The following is a 20,886-nucleotide window of genomic DNA, read 5'->3' on the forward strand; positions in this document are numbered from 1 at the left end:
TGTTAAAAAGCTTAAGATCAGTAGCAGATAATATATTATTTTTCTGTATATTGGTGTGAGTTAAAAGGGAAGCTGTAGGGAGAGCAGTGGCGGTTTTAGGCATGGGCGAACGGGGCAGCCGCCCGGGGCGGCATTTTTTCATGACACGTGGGGGGCGGCACAAGCACTTGGGAAAAAAAAAATCATCTGCGACGCTAAGCGGTTTTCTATTATCTATCATATAACTGTGCGGGGAATTGGCAAATTGGCGCCCCTGCTTGTTGAGAAGGTACCGAGCACAGAAGCTGTGTGAGAAGTGGAAAGGGGAGGGGGGTGCGGCCGCGGGGGACAGTTGACCTCTCCCAAATTAGTGGGACAAGTGGGCTAAAGTCAGTCACACCCAGGAAGTGGTTTTTTCATGTGTGCAACTGTTTGTTGGGAATATAAAAAAAAAAATCGGAGTGTCTATTTAAGTGCAAATAGCTATGTTGCTGGCAGAGACTATTTACGTTAACTCCACCCACAAATGTATGATTGGGATAGTCAAATATGCAAAAGACGGTTACTAGCTGTCAGGTTCAGTGGTGCAGATGGTAAAATTTGCGTTACACTTCTTTCGACACGATCGACCAGGGTTCGAATCTGCCTTTTGGCGAACTTTTTTTTCTCCCTTTTTAAATTTCAAATCACATCACATCAGAAAAGCATTTATTTTTTAATAAAAATGAAGGAAATAATCAAAGAGTTGAACATAAAGTATCGGGTAGGGTTAGGGTAGGTGTAGAGAGGGCTTTTGTCCCAATAAGGTGGCATCCATTTAATAATTAGAAATAAAATAAAAAAATTACACTCAATGTTATTGCATACTATTTTATAATGTATTACAATGCAGAAGTGCAGATAATTACCACTATTTTTGCAATAAGTAATGTTTTTCTCTAACAATGTTTTTCGCCATGTTTTTATTTTATTTTAACATAGAATAAATAGAATCTAAAGCTATTTGCACTGTGTAAATAACATATCACTAAAGAATACTGCTATTTTCACTTTGTGGTTTAGTCTTGACTTCTGGTTGTGAGTGACAGTGCTGGGGGATGGGAAATCTGTTGATTGTCGAGTGCCAAATAAACACAGAGTGTTTATTATGTATACAGAGTATATTTATTTAAGGTCTGATAACTTGTACTGTTTTGTGCAGAATTGTGTTTTTCATGTTGAAGGATTTGTGCAATTGAGAAATATAAGCTTGTCTTACACTTATATTGTTATAGTAAAACTGTTTGTGCAAAATTTTTTAGCAAAAAAAACTAAAAAAAAATGTGGGGGGATGGGCGCTCAGAGGGGGTCTCGCCCGGGGAGTAATTCAATGTAGAACCGCCACTGAGGGAGATATTGCCTTTTTCTTTGGATACTACTTTCATCCCTGTTTTTGGTTCAGTTAAGGAGTTGAGGAAAGTTTTTATGTTGCATATTTCTCTTTTCTTTTGGGCATTTGAGGCGTTTGTTTGTTACTTTAGGCCTTGCTCTCTCCTGAGTCACTGCTCCCTATATCCTTATGTCAAACTGATTGTCCTTTTTTTTTTTTTTTCTTCGTAAATAAACCTTTATTTATATATATCTATCTCTGAATTGGTGTTGTCTTCGCTCTGGGGCAGAGGACTGAAGTGTGTTTTTGCAGGTTTCTTTTTAATTTTATGCTTTTTCCTACCTTTTATGCTACTTCCCCTCACAACACCCTAGACAGGAGGGGAACATAACAATATTCAAAGGTATTTTTGTAATATTTGAGATATTTTGGATTTTATGAGTTGTATCTCCCAGGATACATTGCCCTTTTAAGGTATAAAAACAGCCTAAGTCATCAATAATTCTATAGTTTATTTGATTCAAGCAAATATGTAATATTCAAAATATGCTGCATGTATGACATGTCTAAGTGTACTAAAATTGAGATAGACATTCTTGTATTTTTACTAGTGCTGTCAAACGATTAATCACATCCAAAATAAAAGTTTTCTTTACATAATGTGTGTGTACTGTTTATATTTATGTATATATAAAAGCGCACACATACAGTATATATTTTTTAAATATTTACATATATTATATAAACGCATGTTTCTTAAAAGTATACATGCATGTGTTTGTATTTATATATATATATATATATATATATATATATATATATATATACAGAATTAATATACCCAGTACACACACACATATATTATGTGAACAAAACCTTTTATTTTGGATGCGATTAATCGTTTGACAGCACTGATTTTTACATTTCTGAACTGTCCCGTTTTCATTCTCAAGGGTGGGCAGTTCCACCCCTTGAGGTCCACTGTCCTGCATGGTTAAGCGCCGTCCCTAAACAATCATATAATGTAATTTATGTAACATATCATTTTTTTATGTAAGACTTTGCTTAGATTTTTCAGATGTGTTTGATCAGGGTTGGAGCTAAACGCTGCAGGATGGTGGCCCTCCAGGAGCAGGGTTGGACACCCCTGTTCTACCATAAAATGAGCTGTGTGAAACCCTGCAAGAAAAAAAATCTAGTTAAACATTAAAAAATGTAGTACTTTGTGACACCATTCATTGTTAAAATTGAGGATAATCCTTTTTTTTTTTTTTTATACCGTAAACAGGCAAAGTATCTCATAGGATATGCATATTTCAAAACTGACAAAACAAGCACAGAAAATTTGAACCAAGTCATGTGACCCACATAGCCTACTCCAAACAACCTCAAATGTGATAATGATAACAATATTGGATGAAAAAGTCTTCCTTGTGCCTCCTAAAAATGTGGCATCCCAAAGATCAATTGAGTTTCAATGTGAAATTTAGTTTTTATGTTTATTTATTTATTTTTGGCTAGGATAGCAGGGCTACACCCCTACTTTACGAGAAGTGTCATGGGCTATTTTTCAACCACAGAGAGTCAGGACCTGAAGGACGGTGCACTATACTGGTGCGTTAGGACCCACACAGACCACAGAATGGCCTCAATAACAACTCTTCCTGCAGCAACCTAGTTTTTCCAGGAAGTCTCCCATCCATTAACTAAGGAGACTCAACCCTGCTTAGCTTCAGTGAGCAACCTTTATTTGGCTAGAGGGTGATATGTTTCCTTAAATGTGAATAATAATGTATTTGCATTATTATAATAATGTAATCGCTTTTAAATGCCCGCTCCATTTCACTTTCGAATTTGCGGTCACACTTTGTGTATCAGGAGTGGCGCTGATAAGATTGTCACTGAAGGTCAGGACCTGTTGTGCTCTAAATCCTCCGACATCATCCTGCCAGTCATCTCTCCTTACTGTCTTCATGTGAAATATGATGCAGGCTACTGCAATGTGACCGACACTATTTTTTTTTTTACATTGATACAGTGAGTATCATGAATATGTGTTAGTGTTTCTTGTATTGAATGATGATATGGCTTTTATAAATAGGCTATCTGTTATGGTGCTGTTGTGTTTGTAATATATGTAATGGAACAAATACAAGGGCATCTAATGCGATGCACTGAAATAAATAAATCATCTTACTGTTTTAGATGCATCTCGTTTGTAGGAAATAGGTTCAGCGTAGGTGATTTCTTCATCACCAGTCTCAACTGTTTATGAGATTAATTGTGATTAGATGATAATTATGGCTATTAATTGATTAAAAGCAGTTTAGAAAGCAGTAGGAAACACTTGCCTTCTCTGTCTGTTTTTCTTTGTTTCCTGCAGATCACAATTACAGCTACAATCATCAAAGCAGCTGCAGAAATCAGCACTATCTGAGATACAGAACCTAGGTTGAGAAGGAGAGTAAAAGAGAGACATTAATGTGAGTGAATGTGTACATAAATGCTAATATCATGACTGTTGTACCTGCACATGTGTGACAGAGTCGACTGATGTCCAGATGTCTGGTCTGGTTGCTGATGGGATTGTTGAGCACACAGCTGTAGGTGTTTTTATCCTGATATTCCACCTCCAGAGGTAGAGAGAGACTGATGCTGAGATCAGACACACTGATGCTGGACAATAAACTGTTTCCTTTGTACCAGGAGAGAGTCACATGACCCACATTCACCGCTGAACACAACAATGAACAATTCTGCTGTGATGAAGATGATGATGATAAAGAACAGTTTGAAGAGTTACTGCTGATGACCGGAACAGGCAGATGAGCTGAAAACATGAGAGAATAAAGATAAATTTGGTTAAATCTAATTAACAATCTTATTTTTGGTTCAGTGTGTTGAATGGGTGTTTATGACGATCACTAAGTGTTCCTGTGATAAGACTATAAAGGACAGGACTGGTGATCTCTACTCACCAAAGACAGAAACACTGAATGTTTTTGTTGACAGTTTTTCTCCATTTATTTCTACTTCATAGAGTCCAGCGTGTTCAGTTGTGATGTTTGTGATGGTCAGAGATCCAGTCTGTTTGTCCAGCTTCAGTCTGTCTCTGAATCTCCCATCAGTACCATCAGACGTGTTGAAGATTCCAGCTGCTCTACTGATTTGAGCTATCAAAGACTTTTCAGCTCCAAATGTCCACAATATGTCATCATCATTATCATGAACTTCAGTAACATTAGTGTGTAAAAGGACAGAATCTCCCTCCATCACTGACTCCATCTGTATTTCATTTGTCTCAGAACCAAACACACCTGGAGATCATGAACATTTAGTTTAATTGAATCTAAAATCAGGGCTCCCCTGCTTTTTGAGCAATATATTTTCATGAGTTTTGACTCATAAAAAAAATAAATAAATAAATAAAATGCACTAATTATTCATTGCATTTTATTTTTCATGTCCATTGGAAGTATTTGAATTTAGGATTAAAAATGTCCTGGTATTTGAAAGCAGTTTGCATTTTCATAATTTTCCATTACTCCCCCCCCAATATTTATTACGTTTCCATTACTTTTCAAGGTTTAAAAATTCCTAATAATTGCAGGCTTTCCATGACTGCAATAAAAACAAACCAGAATCAAAGCCGTACTAAGCAATAACATTTTTTTTAACTTACCAATCAGATGCCACCAGCACAAACAGAACAAACTGAACATGTAAAACATTCTCAAATAGCTCAGTAAAATGTTTCATGTACTGTCCCCCAACTCAAGCTGTTAACCTGGTTTACTTGAATCCTCCCCGAAGAGAATATGAAGACCCTCCTCAAGCACATCCTCTAAAAACCTTTGTCTTGTATTACACATATAGTATATACAAGTTCTGCTAGCTTTTATTTATACTTCAACTGCTCTCAATATTGAAAAACTTAACTTAATTTAACATTGACCATCTTATGTTTTGTACATATTCAACACACCAGGTAACTTCCTGATTGTGTTAAATGTTTAAAAGTGTATGTTAAATATTTAACAGTGGAATGTTGTTCGAATATAACCTAAATCTCACAATAAAATAAATTACAAATTGCTTTTTAAAAATGTTTTATAATCATTCAGTTGAAAAAAAAAAAAAAAAAGACTGCTGACCATATCAGTTCCAGCAAGCAGCTTATTCTGGGTCAAACTGAAACTTGCTGCAGCTGGTTTTCTTTAAAAATGCAATTTGACCTGTTGAGTGAATAGCTTAAGTGGTTGGAAATGACACATCTGTGGTTCAGGTGAAAGGTTTCTTCCTGTTGTGCTATATTTATAACATACTTAACATACTTAAGAAATTCCATTCACTATAAAGTGTGAATGATTGGTGTTAGCTGGGAACTCTGAGCCTTGGTAGTAACTTGAAAACACGTGGTAACTCAAAATAACTATGCGAAATGTCTGGAACTGCCCTGGTTTAGTGGAAATGTGATCAGACCTGGGACATTTCAAAGAATGTTTCTTGTTTCCTGTCATATGCACAAGCTCTCATGTGGCCAAGACTGCAAGTGTGAGTACTGGAAGAGGCCCACAAACACACATAGACCATGTGACTGATTTTAGTCTATTCCAGGACTTGGGCAAGAAAAAATGCATTCACAAAGGAAGTGAGATGGACAAATATGAAATGGAAATGTATAATTTGACAGCATCTTATAAATAAAAACACTGACCTTTAAACACGGACCGTGGTCGCCCAAGTGAACATGCTTTTCAGGGCGCACAGAAACCTTGCCGGCACCCCTGCTGATGCATCTGTACATAAGACAACAGGGTCAGAAATTAATGGGGGCTTGAGACAAAATAAATTAAAAAAAACAAATAAAGATATTGGGGCAAAAAGCAAAATTGAGCCATTGCATGCTTCCAAGCAACACAGTGTTCTTTCATTACTGAATAAATTGACATTTTTTTAACAAATCAGTTAAGTGAATATTATTGACCCATTCATAAAGACTTTGAAAATTGCACACTTCCCTACTATATTGTAAGCAAAATAAATAAATAAATAATATTTTGTGACAAAAGATGTATGTCTGAATTCACAGTAATCATAAAAGAGTAGGTAAAAAAAAGTACCCGGATGAGATTCTGAACTGTGCATGGACACTTTACTATCCCATGAGACCAAGGGGGAGACGATTTCTCTCCCTTGGAAGCGACGCAACTGCTGGTAGTTCACGTGCAATTACAACATGTAGCTAATAAGGCTACATTCGAGAAGAGGTCGAATGTGGGAGCATTCGAGTTGAAATGTCTAATTTCCAACCTGAATGGTTGAGTTTCTAGTCAGTCACACCATGTCACGTTCACATATTAACCACAGGTTGTCATGATAGTCCTGGAAAAAAAAAAAAAAAAAACCTTCCCTTTAATTGCTGACGCTAAAGTGCCCCCGGACCACGATTACTCCTAACGCCATTTTTCTCCTGCGCACGCCACTGTATAATGCTGAGTGCAGTTTTCACAAAAGCTGATTTGCGCTTAACCAATCTGAGGAAAATGTCACGCAAAAATCACATAGCCGCACCTGGGCAAAAGTGAGTGGGCGCTAGTAATAACGGACAGAGTCAGACTCAATATTAAGGTCATTAAAAATTAAAAATGTAACCATAGAACATAGTGGAAGACATAGTAAAACTACCACGTCTCCGTCGCTTTCAAGAACCTGTACATTGTCAACATAACTTAAAAGAATTCACAATAACCCCAATCCCTATAATACTGTTGAAGATGGCAATAGGCCACTCAAACTATAAATTTAGAAACTGTAGAAAGAATCTCTCACGCCAGGTCTCTACTGCTCAACTTATACGAACACAAAACACAGACATGAAGTTGCAGCTATCAGCTGTCACTTAAGTCATGCAACATCGACATACAAGATAAGTGTAGAACGAAAATTAAATACTGCTTTATTTATTACGAAACAGAAGTAATTTTTAAAATACTATTTGTATATTTTAATTTTATCATTATAGCCTTCAAGGCACTGTTTTTTTTTTTCTCACCATATTTCCTCAAATATAGTATTAGATATAATTAAAGTGTATAGAATTATTTCATTCAGAAATGTCATGTTTGTGATTTTTTTATTTGTTAATACATATTCGGAAACAGGTGCAGTTAGTCGCTGGCGGCAGTCACAAAATTTATACACACACACACACACACACATATACACAAAACTTTAAACACCGACTGAAAACACAGACTGAGCTTAAATGACGTTCATAATTTTATTATCAACACAGCTGATAATAAAACTCATCAAGCATTATGCAAAAACACATTTTAGTTATTTTAGTTATGTGAGATGTTATAATAGTTTTGTAATTGTGTTAAAATAGATTAAACAATAATTTTTAAACAGATATTATATTTGCATAATAAACTGGGGTGCATATTCATTGTAGTGGGCGTGCCTATGCATGTCAGGTCCGCCCCTGGCCTAGGCTATATAAACACTTTCACTTTCAGAAAATCATGGTGTCAAAACAAAGGAACAAGCAACTTTTATTTCACTAAATCACAATTCATTTACCTGAAGAAATGACTCTTATCTTTATTTTTATTTTTCTCTCAACGTGTGTTTTACTAAACTGTGGTAAGATATTTTGTTACAATCTACAAACAAATTATTTATTATTTTGTTAATTCGAACCCAAAATTTACTGGCATTAATGAAGAAAAATATATAAATTATGACAAAGTATGAAAATGCTCAGGTCAGGTGACATCTTTATGAGTAACATAGCATTCGCTATATGATGGCAGTTGCATCATACACTGATGTATCCTTTTCATTTTGGGAAAAGGTGTGTGTAATTTCTGCAAATCACCGATGTTCTTGTAACTGTCTTATAATGTCATGGATGTATTGTGTTTTGAATCGATATTAATCAAGTTTTATTTCATTACCTATATGAGATTTTATTTACTTTTTTTTATTTAAAAAAAATATATATATATATATATATATATATATATATATATATATATTTACAAATTTTTATTTTGTCTCAGTTGTAACAGTTGTATGTGGAAATTTTGTCATACTGAAAGACCACCAATATTCTTGAAATTATTTATAATTAACTGTTTGTTTCCTCTTCAGGTGTGTTTGGTGTTGAAGAAATTACAGTGTCAGTGATGGAGGGAGATTGTGTCACTCTATACACTGGATACAAAAAAAAACAACAGGACCGAATTAGATGGTATTTTAATGACATTCGCCTCACTCAGATCACTGGAGATCAGAGTAAGATCTGTACAGATGTTCACTGTGATGAGAGATTCAGAGACAGACTGCAGCTGGACAATCAGACTGGATCTCTGACCATCATGAACACAATGACCTCAGATGCTGGACTTTATAAACTGAAGATTTTCAACAGCCCCAGCAGTGAAAAGATCTTCAATGTTACTGTTCATGGTTAGTCATTTAAATCACAACATTGTGTTTATTATAATGCATTATGAATAGAACAAAATATATCGGAGTATTCAAATGTCTCAGAGCTCAGAGTTCAATGTCGGCCTCCATGGTCATGACAGAACCAACAGGGGGCACAGAGAGTTCAAAAATGGCCTTTGTGTCCCTTCTTGGCCATTACTGGATATACAGCATGTTCAGAAGCAGCCTCCTTGGCCATAATAGAGTTTGGGGACGGCCTCTGTGGCCATGTCAGAATGGACTGGGAATCCACAAACTCGCAAAAAGTCCATGGAAGATCATCAACATCAATGAGTGCTTTGAGAGAAGTCCAGTAAAGAAAATCCAATGAGTGAATAGTTGGGGAAATGCAAAGTCCACAATAAGGCAGAAATCCAAGCAGGGATGAAAAACAAAACAACCAACAGCTTTACAAGGGGAAATTACCCTTTTAGTAACAATATGGCATTAAAAATATATTTTTTATAGTCGCTAATCCCTAACCATAGTATAAAGAAAAAAATGACAGATAAGTGCAATAACAATAATAATTTATTTATTGCAAAAATGTCAAAAGCAGTACCAAAAGTAGTCCAAATGTGTTGTAGTTGCAGTCCTCTCTGATGGAATACAACAGTTTTGTGAGGCACAGAGCAGCATTTATTGTTGTTAATCGCTGAAAACATTATCCAGAATATTATCCTGATTCACTCCCAGTGTTGGATGGACGATTTCAAGTACAAAAGCACACCAAAACCCACCCACTCCAAAAAAAAAATAAATAAATAAATAAATAAAAAACACCCAAAACTTTGTCAAAATAATGTGATATAATATTGCCATGTCAATCAAGCTAAGGAGAAATTTTAACTCCTTAAAACAGATTAATGATGACAAAATAATATAAAAATAGATACATTTCCTAGTAAAAAGTACGGAAGTTCTAAAAGGCCATGTATTATGGTCAAGATAAATAAAATTGTGACTTGAAACACAATACTTTCTTTACTTTCTTTAGCGGCTACATTGCTCAACGCTGCAAATATGTTTGATCACGACTTAATTTTCTTGTGATCTCGACATAACAAAAGTTTTTTTGTCGTTATCTTGACATAACAGAAGTTGTTATCTAAGTTACACAACTGGCCAACAGGTGGCAGTGTAGAAGTAAACATAACTAATTGGGACCTGTATACCAGAGCATGTGAGCGGAGCGGAGCAGGGAGTGAGCGGGGAGCGGAGCGTGCAAAATATACAGGTGCTGGTCATATAATTAGAATATCATCAAAAAGTTGATTTATTTCACTAATTCCATTCAAAAAGTGAAACTTGTATATTATATTCATTCATTACACACAGACTGATATATTTCAAATGTTTATTTCTTTTAATTTTGATGATTATAACTGACAACTAAAGAAAATCCCAAATTCAGTATCTCAGAAAATTAGAATATTACTTAAGACCAATACAAAGAAAGGATTTTTAGAAATCTTGGCCCACTGAAAAGTATGAACATGAAAAGTATGAGCATGTGCAGCACTCAATACTTAGTTGGGGCTCCTTTTGCCTGAATTACTGCAGCAATGCAGCGTGGCATGGAGTCGATCAGTCTGTGGCACTGCTCAGGTGTTATGAGAGCCCAGGTTGCTCTGATAGTAGCCTTCAGCTCTTCTGCATTGTTGGGTCTGGCATATCGCATCTTCCTCTTCACAATACCCCATAGATTTTCTATGGGGTTAAGGTCAGGCGAGTTTGCTGGCCAATTAAGAACAGGGATACTATGGTCCTTAAACCAGATACTGGTTGCTTTGGCACTGTGTGCAGGTGCCAAGTCCTGTTGGAAAATGAAATCTGCATCTCCATAAAGTTGGTCAGCAGCAGGAAGCATGAAGTGCTCTAAAACTTCCTGCTATACGGCTGTGTTGACCTTGGACCTCAGAAAACACAGTAGACCAACACCAGCAGATGACATGGCACCCCAAACCATCACTGACTGTGGAAACTTTACACTGGACCTCAAGCAACGTGGATTGTGTGACTCCAGTCTCTGGGACCCTGATTTCCAAAGGAAATGCAAAATTTACTTTCATCAGAGAACATAACTTTGGACCACTCAGCAGCAGTCCAGTCCTTTTTGTCTTTAGCCCAGGCGAGACGCTTCTGACGCTGTCTGTTGTTCAAGAGTGGCTTGACACAAGGAATGCGACAGCTGAAACCCATGTCTTGCATACGTCTGTGTGTAGTGGTTCTTGAAGCACTGACTCCAACTGCAGTCCACTCTTTGTGAATCTCCCCCACATTTTTGAATGGGTTTTGTTTCACAGTCCTCTCCAGGGTGCGGTTATCCATATTGCTTGTACACTTTTTTCTACCACATCTTTTCCTTCCCTTCACCTCTCTATTAATGTGCTTGGACACAGAGCTCTGTGAACAGCCAGCCTCTTTTGCAATGACCTTTTGTGTCTTGCCCTCCTTGTGCAACGTGTCATTGGTCGTCTTTTGGACAACTGTCAAGTCAGCAGTCTTCCCCATGATTGTGTAGCCTACAGAACTAGACTCAGAAACCATTTAAAGGCCTTTGCAGGTGTTTTGAGTTAATTAGCTGATTAGGCACCAGGTGTCTTCAATATTGAACCTTTTCACAATATTCAAATTTTCTGAGATACTGAATTTGGGATTTTCCTTAGTTGTCAGTTATAATCATCAAAATTAAAAGAAATAAACATTTGAAATATATCAGTCTGTGTGTAATGAATGAATGTAATATACAAGTTTCACATTTTGAATGGAATTAGTGAAATAAATCATCTTTTTGATGATATTCTAATTATATGACTCGCTCCGGTTCCGCTCCGATACCGCTCACACCACGAATCTAGGGCATGCACAAATCCACCCAGAATTCACCTGGTCTTCCACAATTAACAAAACTGTCAGCCTACACTTCAAAAATCGTTCGTTGTGAAGGAGAGATGGAGTTCGTGAAACATTTCCAAAAGCAAACTGACAGGTCATACAGGTGCACAATTATAGGATATAGGCTGCGCGGCGGACGCGTCGCGGAGCGGGTTTGCTGCGTGTTGATTTTCCTTTCCGCGCCTATGTTAACAGACTAGAGCAGCCACACTACCTGCGGAATACGCGCGTATCAGCTGTGGTCCAACCACACTGCAAACCGCGGCCCCGCGACAGAATAGAAGTGAAGCGCTTTTTTTCCGCTGCAGTCACGCAACAAACCCGCTCCACGTCCGCCACGCAGGCAGTGTGTCCCAGGCGTAAGGCTTCGGTTGAAAACTGCAGGTGTTAGGCATGCAGAGGAAAAAATCAACAATGATTGATTAGCCTATATTTGTTTATTTAAGACTTTATTAGTACTACGCGAAGCGAAAGTTGCTGAAATATCCATAACAAACAGTAAAAAGTGCAGGGTTATCTGTCGATCAGATGGGCGTCAGAGTTGCGTTCATTACTATAGCAACAGCAGACTCACGACGCATTGTGTTTTAAAAATCAATCATTGTAAAAAAAAAAAAAAAAAAAAAAACTTTTGTTATGTCGAGATCACGAGAAAATTAAGTCGTGATAAGAGAAAACAAGATAGAAAAATAATGCATAATGCATGACCTCTAAGAACTTCCCTAGAGCTCAGAAAAGGTGACTACAGTAAATTAATTTTGCTGTTACTTTTGGTTCTACCGAATTTCTAGAGATCCAAGAAATAAACAGGCTATGTGAATATAGAGCTAATATGTCTTCACAGCCATTTCTTGTTGTTGAGTTCCCCCCAAAATGATCCTTCAATCAGTTGTTGATTTGTGCTTCTGGTGTTTTTGATACAGATTTTGAAAAGAAGACCGTGTCAGTGAAGGAGAGCGAAACAGTTACTTTATATACTGGTGTAGTACAAAACCCAAATGATTTGACATGGTATTTTAATGATGTTCTCATCGCTGAAATCAATGGACTTCCTAATAAGATCTGTGCAGATGTTCAGTGTAAAGATAGTGATGAGGGATTCAGAGACAGACTGAAGCTGGATCATCAGACTGGATCTCTGACCATCACAAACACCAGAACCACAGACTCTGGATTATATCAACTAAAGATCAACAGCAACAGATTCAGCATCATAAAGAGCTTCAATGTTACTGTCAATGGTGAGTATAATTTAGTCATTCAATGGCTCAGTGGTAAAGTTATTTATATTGGTGTTTTCAGGCCAGTGCCTCAGATTTCTAATTGCTTCTCCAATATTTTCACTGGCTATGATTTCTAGCAACATATTTGGTAACACTTTACAATACGGGTGCACAAATATGCATTAAATAATGCTTAACTAATGCACATATAATCATGAGTTAATGTATAACTCATGATTAACTAAACCATTTATTAATGATTACTGCATCAGCAACTAATGAACATTCAATATGATTCAAAGATTAAGTAATCAATAAATTGTTATTAGTTAAATGTGTCTTAATGTATTAATTTCCTAATAACTTATTTTATTAAGTAATGAAGTAAATTCATATGTTAATTACCACACTGGGTCGAAGGCATGCCTTTAAACTTCCAGTTGTCTGCTTTAAATAATCATTAGCTAATGATTTGCAAAGGTATCATTATGCTATAACTTTACTTGTTGAGGCACATAACTATTAACTAATTGTTAAGTAATATGTCATTGTGGTTATGGATTTTGAATTAGTTAGTTAGTCATGTGCCTCAACAAGTAAAGTCATAACATAATGATACCCATGCAAATCATTAGCTAATGATTAATTAAAGCAGACAACTGGAAGTTGAAATGCATGCTTCAACCCAGGTAATTAACACATGAATTCACACTACTAGTTAATATAATATGTCATTAGGGAATTAATACTTTGACACATTTAAGTAATAACAATTTATGAATCATATAGAACTGTAACAGGGCTGACGAGACAAGAGACATGCGGATCCATCTGCAAGCTTTTATTTATAGGCATGGTCATAAATACAGGCAGGGTCGAGCAATGGCAAACAGGTATGGCAGAGACAAGACGAAGAGTAATCCTAGGGCAAGCAAAGGTCGACGATCGGCGAACAGAATCCGGTGGGCAAGGCAGAGAGATAATCCAGGGAACACGGGCTAGAATAAAACACGGGAAAACAATCCAAGACAGGCAGGGGAACACTAGGAAAACTAACAGGGGCTCTGAGAGTTGCTACAGCTAGGGGAGCGGTAAACGCAAACAATACTCGGCGACGAGGGAGAGAAAGTCCATGGCTTAAGTAGGGAGTGTGATCAGTGTGTGCATGGGATCAGGTGTGCGTGTGATTAGTGCAATCAGCTGTGTGTGCGCAATCAGTGCAATGAATGATGGGAAATGGAGTCCAGTGTTATGTATGGTGTGAAGTCCATGTGCTGAGTGAGTGACCTCTGGTGGAGGGTGAATGGAAGTGCAGACTGGATTCGTGACAAGAACATTCATTTGTTGCTGATGCAGTAATTATTAATAAATGGTTTAGTTCTTCATGAGTTATATATTAACTCATGATTATCTGTGCATTTGTTAAGCATGAATTAATGCATATTAGTGACACTGTATTGTAAAGTGTTACCACATATTTGTTTTTATGTTGGGTGTTGCTTAAAACCTGAAAATTGAATAGTATCGTGAATTACTGAATGTATAAATCATTCTAAATATCGTTTTCAAGTCATTCTCACAGTTTAGACAAAACCTCATGTGGGTAAAGTTACCCAGCTGACATTTAAATTGGTAGAATTTGCACTAATTATGTAAAAGTTATATAGTGGATATGCATTTTTCTTACTTTGTTCAATTCATTTACAGTAAAAAGAAATTAGTTATTCAGTTGTTATCGTATTTTCTATTGAATGATTTTAAAAGTCCTTTAATCAAAAATGACTGGTCATGAAAATATGAAAATGATAGTGATACTCATAACGTGTTAACCGTAAATCTCAGATATGATGAATGAGTTTTTACTTCATGGTGACATTTATGAAGCATGATGTTCTCCTTTAAATTGAATCATTCATATCAGATTTGCTGATGTTTTGTAGTGTTTGATACAGAACAAACTAATGACTCTCTTCCTCTATTCACTACAGGTTCACATGTAGAAACTCGGGGTCTAATTTTAGCTGACATAACAGCTGGTGGTGCAATCCTGCCGGTGCTGGCCATGACTGTTTTTGTTGGTGTGATTTACTGTTTCTGCTGGAACCATAAACTTAAAAGACAGAAGTGTAAGTACTACAGCTGATACAGCAAGAGAAAGATTAGTTTTTTGTTTTATTATTATTATTTTTTTTTTGTACTACAATAGAAAGTATAAAAAAATGCTTATCATATTAAAATGGTGTATTCTTCATTCTAATTAACAAGTTTTCTGCCACCATTTAACACCTCATTTAATATTGGTCGTTTGTTTATTGCTAAACAATTAGCCTCTATTTTCTAACACTGCATTGTTCCACACAGTGACACTTACAAAAATAGGGTTAATGCTTCTCTGGAGCTATCAAAGTTTAATGAGACAATAACCCAACGTTATATGCAAAGGTGTTTTTTTTTTGTTTGTTTTTTTGTTTTTGTTTTTTGAGGATGAAAATAGTGTACTACTTAGAAGTTATAAGGGTAACACTTTACAATAAGGTGTCATTTGTTAACATTAGTTAATGTATTAACTAACACGAACAAACAATGAACAATGCATTTATTACACTAGTTATTAATCTTTGTTAATGTTAGATTTTAATAAAGCATTAGTAAATGCTGAAAATAACATTAACTAAGATTAATAAATGCTGTAGAAGTATTGTTCATTCTTAGTTCATGTTAACTAAAGTTGTTAACTAATGTTACCTAATTAACCTTATTGTAAAGTGTCACCGTTATAAGCCTTACCTTTTGACCCATGAAGATAACCACATTTATTTCTAGTGACAAAGTCAAATGTCCATTTATTCCTGTCAAAGGATAATGTTGTCTTGATAGGTTACAAACTGCAAAAGTCTTTCATCTTTAAATGAGATGGAAGGAGAGAACAGAAAAATTATTATTATTATTAGTGATGATTTTGTTATCTCTGCTTTTGTTAGTTTTCTTTTTCTCATTTCTGTGTTCCATATGTGCTGCATGCTGTGATGATAAAGTGAAGACACTGCTAGTGATGGAGGGAGATTCATTTACTCTAAACAGTGATGTTGTTGAACTACAGAAAACTGATCAGGTACACTGGCTGTTTGGAGATGAAAACACTCTCATTGCTCAAATCAAAATAAAGACTAGAGATATCCTTACACATGATGATGGTACTGATGGAAGATTCAGAGACAGACTGAAGCTGGATCATCAGACTGGATCTCTGACCATGATGAAGACCAGAACCACAGACTCTGGACTTTATCAGCTAAAGGTCATCAGAAGTAGAAACACTTCAATTGGATTATTCCATGTTACTGTATTTGGTGAGAAACTCAAAACTTCCAGTGTAATAATGATCTTATTTTAGATTGAAACTGTGTTAATCGTTTAAATGAAAGACTATTGTTTGAATTACTAGCAGATTAATCATGTGGTTTCAAAGTTTTTGTTTGAAAAGATTCATTCTCAGTTTCAATTTTAAGGAGCTTCATTGGTATAAAAAATGTTTGTTCATTTGTATTACCAAATTATTTGCACTGTTCCGGCATGCAATTAAAACTGTGCAAAGTGAGAACAGTGCAAACCAACATACATTTAAAAAATAAGAAAACAGCGTGAAGATAAAATATATGTAATTAAAAAAGGATTTAATTTATACTGTATATTAAATAAAAGTAATTGTATAAATAAGATATGAAAGAGCAATATACTGACCATGAAGAATTTAGTTCGTGTTGTTATTAACGTTACTGTAAATTTACTTATACCTGCATATAAAACATCTGGTATTTTTCTGGTTCTGATTTCTGTTCTGTTTTTATGTGCTGCTGTGACAGATGAAGTGAAGTCAGTGTCAGTGATGGAGGGAGATTCTTTCACTCTAAACACTGATGTTACTGAAATACAGACAGATGATGTGATTCTGTGGAAGTTTGGAGATGAAGACTCTCTCCTAGCTAAAATCAAAGGAGGGAAAACGAAGATCTCTTCAAATAGGATATTCAGAAGCAGACTGAAGCTAGACAAGAAGTCCGGATCACTCACCATCAGAGACATCCGAATAACAGACTTTGGAGATTATAAACTACAGATCACCAGAAAAGGAAAAATCACATTTAAGCAATTTATTGTTACTGAATCTGGTGAGTAATTCAAATCATTCAGTGTATTAATGACTTTATTTTAGATCAACAATGGTAATCATTTAAATGAAGTACTACAGCATGATTTTGTAGGACTAGCAGATTAATCATGTGATTTGACAAATGTCACATTGTCACTGTGTGTATGATAGTGTTGCATCTGTCAGCAGTATTTAAAGAGCATTAAAGAGATTCACTTTGACAATGTCACTTTAAAAACAGTTCAACTTGCACAAATACATTCAAGACTCCTGCGTTCTGTATCAAGCTGATAATGACATCAGTAACTCTGTGATTGCATTTTCACTTAAGAAACCATAGAATGATATAAAGGATAACCTTTACTTAGGATAACCGTGTGAAGTACTTGTATTATTTATGCTTCGTGCTTCATCTTTCTTGCAGTGTTTTTGTGCAAAATCAGTCTTATCATGATCCTTGTCCTCTTTAATTTTAAGATATTTGGTCTATTTTATATCATCTGTTCATTTTTAAATAATCTCAAATCCTCAAATTTTCCTAAAATTGTACCCTGGAGGGCCAATGCACTGCAGTGTTTAGCTCCAGCCCTGATCAAACATCACCTACCTATGATTTTCTAATGATCCTGAAGATGTTGGCTGAATGCGAAACCGCCCCCTATACCCTTATTCACTATTCCCTACATTAGGTCACGAATATAGTTCCCTTGAAGGGGTAAATGAAAACAAGTGAGGAAGGACTGCCGCTTTTGCATAGTTTGCTGTTTAATAATAATTTGAAACTGACAAACTGGCAGCTCCAGTAGTAAGATGAAAGGATATATCATGAGCTCTGTCATGGAAGTTATGTACAAACCCTAATTAAACAATTTAATAATCAATTTACAATGAATGTATGCCTGTGTGTGCTTTAGCTATTACACTGTCGGTGCGTTTCAAATGGGATATATCGCCCTCCGAAGGGCACTTCGGAGCAGAGGGCTGCATTGGGTTTGGGCTCCCACGGGACCCAATGCAAATCTCGCCGGAGCGAGCGGTTTTACCTTTGCTGAAAGAGTTAAACTTCGTAATGGGAAAGAGTTAAACTTCGTAAGTTGCGATAAATGTGCACAAGGACATAAATCTGGCACCTCTGCCCTGAGGCGACATACCTATTTTCTATGTTTCTAAGTTAAAGTTATTTCATATTTTGCTTTGGCTTATTTAGCCTACTTAAACTGTTTGTTAACAGTTAAGGTCATTGCACACTGAGTCCAAAATTTTCGCGTGCGTTTTTCTGATTTTTCGTATTCCTCATCCTTTCCTATCAAAATGCATGCTACGGATGCGAAAACGCAGAAATTTTTATTTTTTTTATGACTGACGAAAGTTTCGGAGGCAGTGTGTAAACCCCAGACAGCAACATAGTGTTGGCCCAGATCCGGCCCACATCTGGCCCGTGTGAAATCCATGCGGGCCAGATGTGGGCCGGATCTGGGCCGACACTGCTTGCTGTCTGGGACATGATTGACATAACCTGAGGTTGTATTTATTTTTTAACGTGTGAAAATTTAGACTGGTTTTGTTTTAACGGTTAATGTTTTATAACGCTAATACAAAAAATAAATAAATAAATAAAAATACCCAATGTTTTTGTCAGGTGTGGTGCTTTGGTTTAGCATTACTTCATCTTATTTAAACACAATCATGTTTAAAGGCTGCTATTCTGGATGTTAAGTTGAACGAATATTTCAGTATTTGTGTAGCCAACATTTTTTACAAGCTCTGAGAGAAAGTCCGCGGGAGCGGGCGGGAGTGGACACAAACATTGCGGGCGCGGGCGGGTGCGGGTTTAAGAAAACAGTCCCGCGCAGGGCTCTACTTCGGAGTGAAAACAATCATGGCCGCCATATTGAAGGGTCGTTCTAAACCGAAGTGCTCAAAACTGGCCACTTCAAAGGGCCCTTCGGAATGAAGGATTTCGAAGGGTACAACTGATGGACACTTCGGGCCTCCATGATCCCGGGATCCTGAGGCGATTTCACCCCAGCCTTTTTCTTTGTCCATTCAGTTCTGGTACATTTTTGACACATTAAACAAACAGTCATGTTACTGCAAAACTTCCAAAACCCAGATAGCACACGTATGTCTGCTGATGACATACGGGATGATGACGCAGAAGGGCACTTCAAGAAACAGTAGTCTGGTCCGCTACACACTTCAACCCTTTGAAGCTCTCACTCCGGAGGGTAAACCCTTTGAAGGGATTAGGGCAGAGGGATGAGCCCTTCCGAATGGAACGCAGGAAGCGCACTTTGTAAAATGAATGGATGGATGTATGATTGAGCTGCGGGCGCCATCTTCTGGCTAGACGTGGAAATAGTGCCCTATTTAAAGGTGTAGGGGCGATTTCGGACACAGGGATTGATTTGCATATGTTTGTTTGATCAGGGTTAGAGCTAAACTCTGAAGTGCAATGGCCCTCCAGGTTATGATCTGAGGAACCCTGAACTAAAATAAGCACATTTACTTAAGATGGTTTAGATTTTATTTTAATTTATATTATATTAAGACCTCATTCAGTGATCTGAGTTGATTCCTCACTGTTATGCAACATTATTTATTGGTGATAAATATGTAACCACTGATCCTTTTCTCTTATGATTTTCTGTCTTTTCCTGTCTTATGTGTTTAGTTCAGATTCCACTGCAAACGGAAGAAATGACTCTGAGGACAAAAAGGTGCCTTTCCTGAGGTTTTCAGCAGCTTCAGTATGAAACTACTGTATATATTTCTACTCATATGAGCATCTGAAAGGAGCTCTAGATGTGTTTGATATCGACTCTTGTGCTCACATTGATCTATAGATCCACACTGGTTCTTATCTGAGGCAAATCTAATCTAAATACTGTAGTGACTCATGACCACAGATGGAGCAGGAGCAGATTATTGCTCTCAGTGATATTGGTTTATCATTATTGGTTGACCATGTCGTTTTTTCAATTAATTAATTAATTAATTTATTTATTTATTTATTTATTTGTTGTTGTTGTTTTTAATCAGTACGACTGTATTTGTTTATATTATGTTTTTGTGTACATTCAAATATCAACAAATATCAAATTATTAATAGAATGTTTTCTTTTTGTTTTCTGCATCTTTATGTCTGGTTTGTCAGCAACACATTTTTGACCTGCAGTCTGTTTTTGTCACACAGTGCTGCAGACTAATACTGTAGTTTACTTGGGTTTGTTACTTCTTTCTGTTTTGATTTCTAATTGATTATTAATTGCTCTTTGAATTTATTTTACTTTTGTTGTTTATATTTTATGCAGAATTATTTTTAATAATTTTAGGGATAACTATTTTTATTTGTATGTCCAGTAATTATCATTCAAATTAACTTGTTAATTACATTTCCATGCATTTTCCAGGCCTATAAATCACAATTTTAAAATTTTATGGCAGATTTGATCTGTCTGAGATAAAAGCAAATTAAAACTAGCAGTGGTTTGTTATGCTTTTCTAAAAAAAAAAAAACAATCCCACAAATTGATAACAAAGTTACATACATGGCTCTTATTAAGACTTTAATAATTTTAATAATGGGAAAGTTATTTTTTATCATTAAACTTTGACAATGTAATTGTATGAAATACGTGAAAATTTCATGTCATTTCATTAATATATAATTTTCAAATAGGTAATTTTAAAGCAATTTCTACTTTTATTTTTTGAATATTGCAGGTCTCTAGCAGACCCTTTTATTTTGACATCCCTTCAGCCAT

At 36.1% G+C, this 20,886-nt stretch overlaps 2 protein-coding genes across 3 annotated transcripts; one reads left to right on the forward strand and one right to left on the reverse strand.

Moving 5' to 3' along the window:
- Positions 1 to 3,780: 3,780 nt before the first annotated feature.
- On the reverse strand, positions 3,781 to 5,220 carry LOC131530201 (SLAM family member 5-like). Its single transcript, XM_058760358.1, has 3 exons — positions 5,145 to 5,220; positions 4,327 to 4,665; positions 3,781 to 4,178 (listed from the first exon to the last, which is right to left on the reverse strand). The coding sequence occupies exons 1-3, from the start codon at positions 5,218 to 5,220 to the stop codon at positions 3,796 to 3,798; spliced, it is 798 nt and encodes a 265-aa protein (XP_058616341.1). The 3' UTR covers positions 3,781 to 3,795.
- Positions 5,221 to 7,885: 2,665 nt separating this feature from the next.
- LOC131529780 (uncharacterized) lies at positions 7,886 to 20,886 on the forward strand. 2 transcript variants are annotated; one of them, XM_058759674.1, is made up of 7 exons: positions 7,886 to 7,999; positions 8,510 to 8,827; positions 12,670 to 12,987; positions 14,958 to 15,095; positions 16,005 to 16,319; positions 16,833 to 17,138; positions 19,794 to 20,886. In XM_058759674.1, exons 1-7 carry the CDS (start codon positions 7,945 to 7,947, stop codon positions 19,850 to 19,852), a joined length of 1,509 nt encoding a protein of 502 aa, XP_058615657.1. In that variant the 5' UTR covers positions 7,886 to 7,944; the 3' UTR covers positions 19,853 to 20,886. The 2 variants fall into 2 exon arrangements, with proteins under 2 accessions (XP_058615657.1, XP_058615656.1); XM_058759673.1 differs by having other exon boundaries at positions 19,799 to 20,886.

The sequence above is a fragment of the Onychostoma macrolepis genome, chromosome 22, assembly GCF_012432095.1.
Source record: "Onychostoma macrolepis isolate SWU-2019 chromosome 22, ASM1243209v1, whole genome shotgun sequence".
NCBI lineage: Eukaryota > Metazoa > Chordata > Actinopteri > Cypriniformes > Cyprinidae > Onychostoma > Onychostoma macrolepis.